Source organism: Parus major, chromosome 1 (genome assembly GCF_001522545.3).
Source record: "Parus major isolate Abel chromosome 1, Parus_major1.1, whole genome shotgun sequence".
NCBI lineage: Eukaryota > Metazoa > Chordata > Aves > Passeriformes > Paridae > Parus > Parus major.
The window spans coordinates 108,681,899-108,693,652 of NC_031768.1; the positions used below are offsets into that span (position 1 = coordinate 108,681,899).

The 11,754-nt window shown below is 43.1% G+C and overlaps 1 protein-coding gene across 3 annotated transcripts; it reads left to right on the plus strand.

The window, feature by feature from the left end:
• The first annotated feature begins 2,524 nt into the window (after nt 1–2,524).
• Nucleotides 2,525–11,650, plus strand: PDZK1 (PDZ domain containing 1). Of its 3 annotated transcripts, none has more exons than XM_015626456.2 (9): nt 2,525–2,629; nt 4,372–4,608; nt 4,912–5,164; nt 6,189–6,325; nt 7,525–7,720; nt 7,953–8,149; nt 8,599–8,793; nt 9,549–9,842; nt 10,782–11,650. In XM_015626456.2, exons 2-9 carry the CDS (start codon nt 4,399–4,401, stop codon nt 10,857–10,859), a joined length of 1,560 nt encoding a protein of 519 aa, XP_015481942.1. In that variant the 5' UTR covers nt 2,525–2,629; nt 4,372–4,398; the 3' UTR covers nt 10,860–11,650. The 3 variants fall into 3 exon arrangements, with proteins under 3 accessions (XP_015481942.1, XP_015481922.1, XP_015481931.1); XM_015626436.1 differs by having other exon boundaries at nt 9,549–9,715; XM_015626445.2 differs by having other exon boundaries at nt 2,545–2,629; nt 4,397–4,608; nt 9,549–9,715.
• Nucleotides 11,651–11,754: the final 104 nt, after the last annotated feature.

The following is an 11,754-nucleotide window of genomic DNA, read 5'->3' on the forward strand; positions in this document are numbered from 1 at the left end:
ATTTCTGCACTTCATTAACATTTTGCATTCATGTAGAAGCTTTTCAGAAAAATCCTGTCGGGACCCAAAATTACCTCACCTGACTATCGCAGTGGCACTACAATGAAAAAATAAATCCTGATTCAGGTGCTGTTTCCTTGCATGCTGACCTGAGATCCTTGTAGAGCTCCCAGCTGCACTGTGCTTGGCTGATGAGGCACTCTGATGTTCTTCATCACCCAGTCTGTCTGGCTTGTGTGAAAGGTTGAAAGCAGAGGTCAGGGCAGGTTTGACTTGTCTGGTTCTTACAACATCAGGGCTTGCTTACTTCACTTGGTAGGTTTGAAGTTGTACCAAAAGGAGCAACTCCAAGCCACAACAGCTTGCAAATCCACTTAGAATAAGTGGATTACAATAAGGCTTTTACAACATCAGTGACTGTCATGTTGCAACACATTTGGGTTATGATCATTTCTATTACCTTCCCCTTGAATTAAACAGAGCAGACAGCTGGGAAAAACACAGGTATTACTTCTAATAATCCAATTCCCCAGCAAGTCAATGAAAGAAATAAGTAGTTTTAAAGCTTTTTAAAACTGAATTAGATTTTTTAACAAGAAGTTCACACGGTCAGTTCAGTAATTACCTTGGTATTCTGAGATCTCAAATTTAGAGGCTTCCGCCTGCATTACAATCATCATCATGTCAGCCCATGTCTGTAACTATATCCTGCACATGTTCATGGATAAGACATGCCCTTGTGACAGACTGACCCCCATCAACAGCCAAACACCCACCCTGACTCCCTCCCTGTCCTTTGACAAAATAAAAGAAAGGCTAGACTTGTGCACTGAGATAAGGATACTGCAAAAAGGAAAGGAAAGCTGCACATGCAAGTAAAGAAAAATGGGAGTTCATTCCCTGGTTCTCATCAACAGGCAGATCTCTAGTTACCTTTGTGGGAAGCTACACCTCAACAGGCACAACAGCTGCTTGGGAAGACCACCATAACCACAAACAACTGCCCTTCCTCCTCCTTTTTACCTAGCTTTTAATGCTGAGCACGACGTCAAATGGTGTGGAATATGGAATGTCCCTTTGGTCAGTTCAGGTCAGCTGTCACCACTCTGTCCCCTCCCTATAGTCTGAGAGGAGTGAAGGGGAGAAAAGCCACGAGAGAAAGGAAATACTATTCCACAGCAGCCAAAAAAGTGGTGTAGCATCAACACTTAGCCACAGATGCAAAACACAGCAAGACAAAGACTGCAGGGAGAAAGTTAACTCCATCCCAGCCAGACACAGTACAATCTCAACCCCTTATTCCACACCATTCATATCATGTGTGATCTGAGATGTCAAAGTATACTCTGTCCCACTCATATATTGCTTCATTTCTATACCCTACACAAACCTTTTCATTCCATCTATTTATCTTTTCTAAAATTGCTTCTTACCAACACTTACAACTTATGTTACATACCTAAACCATCTTTACATCCAACAGTCAGGTTTATACATATTCTATAACCATTACACCTTGTCCCTTGACATATATACAGATATTATTCTCCCATTCCATGCCCTCCCTCCCCCAAATTTCTGTAAGAACAGTCGATTACTTTGGCCCTCACTCAGGACAGCACCATGTTGGATTGTTAAGCAACAGAACCACTTGGGGTGGGTCAGCACTGCACTCACGTGGATCCTGGTGGGGCTCATTCTCTGTTGGTTCAGATGATTCCTGCTGTATTCTTTCCTATATCATGCAAGTCAAATAATGGATTCTTTTCCTCCAGGGATAAATCTCCTTGAGGTACACAGCAGATTTCCACTTTCTCCTGCACCGAGTGCACCTGGATCCCCGAGCAAAGTCAATCCCACAAATGCACTTTCCTTTTCCCAAACCCACACTGCTTTCCCCAGTGCACCTACAGTGTAGCCAGTTTGCCATGACTCACCATATGGACATCACAGACACCTCCCTCCATCTGCTCCAGGGAGATTTTACCTACTTGGGTCACTCGATTGCAGGGCATGTTTCACATGTGTAATGGCCTCAACCATTAGGGCCCACCCCTCAATCACAAACCCACTTTTTTCAACCCATCTCTCCCTGTTATGGCCCTTATCTTGAATTCTTCAAGCTTTTTCATCCTATTTTCTCCCCATGTCCCGTAGAGGAAGGGGGTGAAAGTGGCTCAGTGGAAATCTGGCTGCTGGTCAAGGTTAACCTGCCACAGTCCTTTTTTCTTTTTTCAGCCAAGAGTGGGCATAAAGATTTTAGCCAGTAACTTCCTAACCTGCAAGCAAATGCTGCTGGCCCAGGCCAATCCAACAACCCAAACCTGCTCTCTTTAAGACATTTCTCAGAGCAAAGGTCAGGCTTGCCTCAGATAACCTGGAGTGAGTTTTGAGTATAATATCAGTAGGACAAAATGCAAAGCTGATGAGAATTGCACGTGATTAGCACATCTACCCACAAGGACAAGACAACCTATCAAGGTATCACACATTCAGTGAAACTTAGTTAAATAAATCACCTTTTAAATCAACCTTTGCCCAATCAAAGTCCAGCCTTACTTATACGTACAGCCACAGGAGGAACAGCAAAAGAGAACTCCAGTGAAGGCTGCTCTACATAGATATACAGGTAAGAAATTCTTTTTTCCTAATCCCTTTTCCCTTTGAAAACTCCTTTTTGCAATACAAATAATTTTGCACGGATAAAAAGGTATCGTATGCAGTGCACTGTAACCTTCTCTCCACTTCTAAATATGAAGAAATAATTTTTCCTATAGAAGCCTACTGTTTCTCCAGCTCTGTGTAGTACTGGTTTTGCATGTCAATTTCTGGAATTATCACAGATTCCCAGTGTTAGTCAAGAAAAGCTGCTTTGACTTGTTCTTGCAATTGATACAGTCTGATGTGCTCTAAACCATCTTCAAATAACAGGGAACTTCATCCCTTTATTAGCTAAAGTCAGTGCAACACACAGAGACACAAAAATGCTCAAGGCACCTGACCATGGGCTACAAGTGGATCATGATCTGCAGGCTGCATATCCTTGCAAGCTGAAATTCCCATGTTCTCCAGCTCCAGTGACATCTGTGCCAAACTTCTCACACCACACATCCATGCTGTTCTCTGTGCTGCCCAAGTGACAAAACAGTGCAGCTTCAGCCCCCACAGCAAAGAGTCTGCAGCATGAGTAGCCACAGCTGTGGCTCTGCACAAAGCTGCTCTCACAGAAGGATTTGACTGCCAGCAGATCTAAAGAACTGACTTCTGTCAGTAAAGAGACAGAAAAAAAAGTCGTTCCAGTAAAATAATAACCAAGGTTGCTAATTACCTGGATTTTCCAACTGGATGAATTTGTCTTCTTTTGTCTCATTCTCCCATCTTCATGGATCCAACATCTTGGAAGAGGTTCCCTGGTCCCACCTGTTATTTATCTTCCATATGTGGTATTCCTGCATGACAAGCTTCACCAAAACCAGGTTTTCTTTACATCACAGAGCAGTTTAGGTATGAAGGGACTTTTAGAGATTGCCTGGTGCAATGTCCCATAGAAAAGAGGGCCACCTTAGATCAGGTTGCTCAGGGCCCAATCCAGGTATCTGCAAGGACAGAGATTTCACAGCCTCTCTGGGCACTTCTAGTCGTATCTGACTGCCCCCAAGTGGAAAAGAGGTCCTTATGGATGTCTGGTTGGAATTTCCCTCACTGTGCTGCAGCCTGTGTCTGTTGCCTCTCATCCTCCCACTGTTACTTTCTAAGAGTCTGGTTGTATTATGACACACAACCCAGTTAGGCAGTGGGAAGATATCAATAAGATCTTCCCTTTACTTTTTCTTCCCAATACTGAACAAATCCAGCTCTCTCAGCCTCCTTAAATACGTGCTTCAGAACCAAAACCCCTCTGTGAACTAGCTCCATTATGTCAATTACTTGGGGAGATCAAAACTGGGGACAGTACTCACACGTGGTCCCCCAAGCGTCCAAGGGAGGGGAAGAATCCCTTCACTCCAGTTACAGTCCCTTTTCCCAAAACCTCATTTCCTCTGTAAGACTGAATCCTGGTATTACACCCACTCCTCAATCTTTACTGTGTTTTCACAGGCAGACTTTTCTTATTTCAGTTCTGCATTTTGCTTAATGTCATTTGCAATACAGAGACATAAAAAGCAAGGAGGGTCAGGAAAAAGGGTTTGGTTTCTTCTCCTTAGCCTTGTTAACTAAATTCAGCTTTGCACAGCTGGATTTCCTTGGGCCAAAAAAAACCCAACAACTCCACACCAAAAAAAAAACCACCCCAAGAATTCTGAAGCAAACCCTCTTGACATGTAATTAGAGGGAATATACCCTAGGTAAGCCTACTGTTCTTACTCACAGGTATTTTTTCCATCCTGTCTGGAAGAGATGACTTCTGCTCTGCAGCCCCGAGAGTGTAGAGTGACCAAGAAGCCCCAAAAGACATACGGCTTCTTCCTGCGTATTGAGCAGGACACCGCAGGGCACATCATCCGCAACGTGGGACAGCACAGCCCAGCCGAGAGGGCTGGCCTGAGGGACGGAGACAGAGTGCTCAGGGTTAACGGTGTCTTCGTGGACAAGGAGAAACATGCACAGGTACACATCTGTTCAGTCTGGGATCCACACCAAGCCCCCATCACCCAGGCCCACGGCTGCTGTGTGAAGCTTTTTCTTCCCGTTTTTACGGCTAGGAAATCCAGGAGCAGAGTCAGCTGCTCTGAGTTGAGCATCCTGCATCATTCCCTACCCACCACGGGCACAGAATGTCTTTGGGGTGCCTCCCTAGTGCATGAGCAGGGGGTGAGACAACACAGACTGTGGACTGTGCAGCTTTTCCTGGGGAAAACTTCTAGCTCCATCACTCAAGAGCCTGCTTCCATTTCCCCTTGTCCATTACAGGTGGTGGAGATGGTCAAAAACAGCGGGAATTCCGTTGTACTCCTTGTTCTGGATGCCGCCTCCTATGAAAAGGCACAAAAGGAGGGAGTGAACTTGGAAGAGCTGGGTGAAAAGCCATCCACAGGACAACAGCAGGAGCAGCAGTGCCCACCATCCACGGCCAACAGAGGAACCACTGCAGTTCCACAGCCCTGGCTCTGCTACCTAGTGAAGGAGAAGACGGGCTATGGCTTCTCCCTGAAAAGCACAGAAGGTGAGAGCCTGCAGAGAAGGAACTGGATATATATATATATACATACATATATATATGTATATGTATAAGTATATATTTGGCAGTAGGGACAGAGGCAACCACAGTTAACACGTGGGGGCTAATGGGGACACACCAACTGTTCCTGCTAACAGAAAGAATGTGAGAAGTAGCAGGATGAGTTCAGATCCGTCTCCAGTACATTTCTGTACAGCATATGCAGCGCAAGGTTTTCTGAGGACCATGCTTCTCATGGGGTGGAAAACAGATGAAAAAAATTTAAAAAAGAGAGGGAAAAATAATGAGCTATTTTCTGCTTGTTATTTAAGCCCACTTAACAAAACCAAATTTACAGTCCCTTCTCAAACACTAGATATACCCTCAATGTGCTATGTTTAGTCCTGTTCCATACCTCAAAATCACCTGAGGAATCAGCACATGAGGTTCTAGACAGCTGTAAGAAACACTTTCTCTGATTTCTAAGTTAATTCATTTCAAAATAAAAGGATTTTGAACCTTTTCCATATATGCCTTTTTTCCAAGGCCAGTCAACGGAAGAGGGAGGTCTTCTGGAAAACACCACCTCTAAAGAGCCCTCTAAAGGACATTTTGGAATGCAATTTAATTGAAGGACCAAACATAGAAGGCTTCCAAACACAGAATGAATTGTATAAAACAAAAATAAAAGCAGCTTCTCTTTCCAAAATGATGGGGGGAGAGGAGGGTAGGAGGGAGCAGGAATCAAATCCCTTTCAGATATGTTAATCAGCCCCTTTGCACTCCTGGTAAGGAAACACCAGTTTGAGCTGCAGATAGTGAACAAATAGCTCCCTCCACCACTGAAGTGATTTTTCCAGGCCAGAGTAAGAGACAGAGGAGTGTCTGTGTAGGTTTGTGGTGCTCCTGTAATCTGCATGCAAGCAGAGGCCAGGAGTCTCTGAGGACATCAGTGCTGAGTTTCCTTAACCACTATATTCAGGCCTGTTGCAGTGACTTACCCTGTGTAATGAGTTTTCATTTATTTTAGGACAGAAGGGGTTGTTCATAGTAGAGCTTTCATCACAAGGAGCAGCTGCAAAGGCTGGTGTCCAAAATAACGATCGCCTGATTGAAATCAATGGAAAAAATGTGGAAAATGACACACACGAGGAAGTGGTGGAAAAGGTAATGATTTATCCTCTCTTCTGGCCTACTTTCACAGCAACCTATCAGGGTTACTGAGGAGGCCAGGCTGCCTGATTTAAACACTTCACAGTAAATCTTGGGAGCTGCTGTTCACGTACCATCAACACATCAGTGCAGCCCTCGGCGCTGGCTCTGCTATCAAGCAACCTCTTGAGCTGCCTCTCAATGAACACTGCCATCAAGACAGGCCAAAGAATTTTACATAACACAAGTATACTGCTGCCAGGAACCCTTTCAAATAAATTCATACCCTAGAAGTCCTGGAAATGCTTCTAATGGCAGGAGGGCAAGTCATCAAATGTGGTTTTCAGGGCAGGAAGAGGGAAGCCTCTGATGATACAGTCAGCATACAGCAGGGAAGATTTCATCATTTTAGACAGTAGTCCCTTTCTCCTGTGAAGAAGCCTGAAACTCATGAACATTACTGTGCAAGTAATTTCACTAATTGGCTGCAAGGAACGTTGCTAATGAGGCTTCCAGCTTTCTGCTGTTGGCACTGCTAAAACACAGCTGGAGCTGGAGATTTGAGAGAGCCATGAGGCTCCAGCATTCCAGCAGCATTCAGTGCACACCACTAACTACGGAATAATGCAACACCTGTGTTTTGTTGAGCTACTGCAACACCAGCAGCAGAGTGACACTGGTTAAGATGAGTAAAAAAGAGCACCCATTAGAGGAGAAAGGACTAAGGGAAAGACAGACTTGGAGAGGCTGAACAGCCAGAAAGAAACCCCTCACCTCAGAATGAGTAATACAGGGAGACAGAAGAGGCCCAAGAATGACAGAAACTTGACTCCTGGCACTGTAATCTAAAATAGTGGTACAGATGGCACAGTAAGTCTATACTGTAGAGTTCCACAACAAATACTATCTACTCAGGCTCCTTGGATTCTACAGCACTCTGTGACACCCCCGTGGCCCTTCACAGGTAATTCCCTACAGGTCAGACACACAGTATGAAATATGGAAAATTGCCTCATATATTACATGCCCCTGATTTTGTTGTGGTCTGAATTTCTTACTGGAGGGGGGGAAAAGAAAAACCAATCTATAGTAGCATGGCCTGGACTAACAGCACCCAGACTCCGCTATGTATCAGTGCACCAGTTACCAAATATCCACAATTCCCACACGCTGTTGAAGGGGTGACATCTGAGACTGTACATGTGCTGTCACAGGTAAAGAAGTCTGAAAATCATGTTATGTTTCTACTTTCAAATGAAGAAACAGACCGCTATTTCACAAGCCAGAGGATGGCACTGAGCAAAGAGAACGCCAGCCTAAGGTTGCTTCCCCTCAAACCACGACTAATTGAGATCCAGAAAGGAGAAAGTGGTTATGGATTTTATCTACGGATGGAACAAAATACTGGTGGTAAGATCCAAGTTGACACACAGACCATGACATGTGCTGCACCATATCTTCCCATATGATGTTTGCAGCCCTCGTTCTCTTTGGTTTCTTACTGGCCATCTGGAAATGCTCATGGAAAACAGCCTCAACCTGAAGCGCAATTTTGACCATTTACCGTTGCCATGCTTTTTAATGTCTTTAAAACTCACCAAGCTCTGCCTTCACAGCAATCTTTCTCCCCTTTTTATCTTAGAGCATGTAATCAAAGATGTTAATTCTGGAAGCCCAGCAGCCATGGCTGGTCTAAAGGACAATGACATCTTAGTGGCTGTCAATGGTGAGCGCGTGGATGGGCTGGATCATGAAAGTGTAGTGGGAAAAATTAAGCAGTCTGAGGAAAGAACCTCCCTGTTGGTGGTGGATAAGGAAACTGACAGCATGTACAAACTGGTAAGAAAATGCACACTACTGCTAGGAATTGATCATATATCACAATGAAATAGCCAATCTGCTCTGACGCTTTTTCAACTTGCAGGAAATAGCCAAGAGACACCTGTATTCCAGCAACTCCACTTACACTTGTACAGGAAGTCACTAAATACCCAAATGTTTGGCCTCTTCCTCATTTTTATAGACACTATTGGAACAATTCTAAATTCAAACACATCACAAGGTTAAGGTTTGCTGTCAAATTCAGAGCTACATGACTGTGTAACCATTTATGAATTACAAAGTTCCCTTCTCACATAGAGATCAACACTGTAGTTTTCCACTCAGAATAAGGAAGAATTCTTCACTGCAGCTAAAGTCAGAGTCCTGAACAAAGTTTCAAACAAAATATGTTGAGCAGGAGAGTCTGGAAGATTTCACAACAGAAGTATTTTTGTCATTTTTTTCAGGCTCAAGTTTCCCCTTTCTCATACTACTACAAAGCACAGGATTCAACCCCAGCTAAAACGGAGGAAAGAGTGGAGTTGCACACTGAGCAGAAAGTGAACCACAAGCCAAGGATCTGCAAAATGGTGAAAGGACCTAATGGATTTGGCTTCAGTTTAAACATGATCAAGAATAAACCTGGATTGTTCATCACTGAGGTATTAATGAAGAATGAGGAGCAAGAAGCTCAAGTAGTCTATTGGGCAGCTTCCTCCCCTCCATCCTGCAAACAAATGCAAGAAAAGCCACAAAAGTCTTTTCCAATGTTCTCAGATCAGAGCTAGAGTTGCTTAAGTCAGACTTACATTGTTGATCCAAAAAATGAGCAGCAGAAAACATTCCTTCTTCTGTTAGACATCTAGAGGGAAGGAGAATTGAGCTTTCGCATAATTTTTGATTTTATTCACGAGTCTGGCACACTAAAATTAGTATTTTAGACAGAATTGGTTTTTATGATAGAACAGATTAATTACAGGAGACACCTTTGCCCTCCTTCTCTGAATTCCACAGCTAGTAAAAGCCAAATTTGGGACTCCTGTCCCAGATTACACCTGTAACTTCAGCTTTCTTGAGAGGAGAGGTTCCACTCATTACTAAAGGATTTGTGAATGGTACTGAACTTTGAAGTTATTGGACAGAGACCTCCAAATAGTTAGAAAACTGTTTTTCTACCTGTCTTCATGGTTCTACCATGCCACATTCCTTTAAGTCTATCAAGTTCAAGAAGCATCTTAAAATCTCAAACTGATGTGTTCCATGTTTATTACATCTGGGCCCACTGCCCATCCCAATTCCTTCCTGCCCCATGAATGTCCCCTTCCCCATGCTTATTTCTAGGGAAAGCAGAAACACAGCTGTTAATGAATCTTTCCAAGTTTTATGCCAATATCCTGCTTTGAACTCCCCTCTGCAGGTACAAAGCCAGGGGCCAGCTGGTGGAGCAGGTGTGGAAAACAACGACTTCTTGGTGGAAGTGAACGGAGTGAACGTGACCAATGAACCCTATGACAAAGTGGTGGCAAGGATCCAAAGCACTGGGGACAGACTGACACTGCTGGTGTGCAGCAAAGATGCCTACAGGTACTTCCAGGGCCAAAACATTCCCATCACAGCCTCCATGGCAGAGTCAGACACTTCTGAGCCTCCTGCTCACACAGAAAACCATCCATCAGAGCCAGAGAGGAACTCACCTGAGCCAAGGGAAAGGGTGAGTAATCCTGCATAAGGCAGATGCTGAGGGATCACACAGGGCATAGGAAAAGAACTTTTTTTTTTCAGGTATTCAGTTTTCCAGAGCTAGGATTGTTAAATTGAGCCTGGATTTTTGCAAGTTACTGAAAGGAAAGCTGTTATCACAACTCTTCCCCGCACATAATACAAGTGAGCATCTTTAATGCAAGATTAAATCACACAAAGAACGCAGATACAAGAGATTTTATGGAAAAAGTATAATCCACATACAGTAATCCCAATGATGGGAAACAGGCAATACAATTGTGGAAGTGATGGGGAAAGTGCTTAAATATACAGAAAACATAAGGTTTGTGAAAATCACATAAAATATTTCAAAATGGATCATTTTGGAGAAAGAACAGCAGTTGAGAGGTTATGATGACATTTTCTAGGCAATGTGCTGATTTGAAATTATTTTACTCACTTCATGCCACTAGAAAGAATCTGAAGCATGACTAAAGTCAGAGAAGGCATTCCTTCTTGAAACACTTTTAACCCTCTGTATGGTCAGCCTTTAATATTAAAATGTTTATTTTCTGATCATGCAAAAGAGACAGACAAGGTAAGAACAATAGTGTTTCCCATTTATTTTCATTAGCCTTGTCTGCAAGTTTTTTTCAAGAATGTCTCTGTTCCCCAAGCTGCATTTTGCTGTAGTTACCACTACTTTTGTGTTCAAATTGAGCAGATATGGGAATTCAACAACAGAAACCCTCTATTGAACAAATTTCTCTCAAAATGTACTTCACCAAAAAAACCCTTCAACAACAAAAATGGTATTTGTTGGTTCATTCTGCCATCTAAACAAGTGTGTTGATTAGTGCAGATGAAAACAGGAGTCTGCAACAGTGCAGATTATCAAACATGTTTACAAACTGAAAATAATCACAATGTCTTTGTTACTCCTCTGCAGGCAGACTCATCCTCCTCCTCACAATCAGCTGCCTCCACGAGAGCTGACGGCGACAACAGTGATGACACAAAGTTGTGAGGAGACAAAACAATGCCAACAACAACAACAAAGAAACGTGCCAAATCTTTTCTTCAGTTCTTCTCTGCTATTCCACCTCTCAGAACTTGGCTGTTCCAAGGAGTGCCAGGGCCACAAAGGACTGCAAACTCTTGCTGCAATAAACACTTCAGTGTAACTTCCATCCATTTAACACTGCAATTGTGCTCCACTGGTACAATTTCTGCCTTGTGAAGTGGGCACTCAGTCACTCATTTCTGAAAAGGCCTAAAGAACTTTATAACTTTATAAATTTAGGCAACTTTATAAGTAAGTGTCCTGCAGCAGAAGCTGGCAATGTTTTATAGATTTGTAAGCGTCTTAGCCTGTTATGGATAAGCTCTTAATAAAGAGAAATTGATTTCTGCCCATCTCCCAGGAAAGTCAGCTCTCCCCCTAATCCAAGTCCATCACCTCAATCTCTGTGGCATCTCTTTGCTTACACCACTACAGCTGCTCTGAAATGGAATAATCCCAGGTACTCTGTGCATTATGATCCTTTTTCCTGCTAACACTGCAGAAATTTCATTCAAAGCATCAAGCTAACTTTCTAATTCACAGCTCAAGATGTTTAATCACTATTCTGTCTCCTCTGCATCCAGCTGTGGATTACAATAGTATATGTAATGCAGTCATGCACGTTTGTCTAACCCCAAGTCACCACCACGTTGTTTTGAATGTGACATAAATGGTTCTGTAATACTGTTGCTGTGTACTTTGCCTCCTTGATGTACACCAAAGGCAATACAGAAATAAATTGTTTAGAGTGGTTATTTTCTCCTCTCTTACTCTCACCAGCTACAATTTATGTTCCAGAAGAATTATAAAACAAAGACTCAGAGCACGGTCACGGGAACCTAAAAGTTTTAAGTCACAG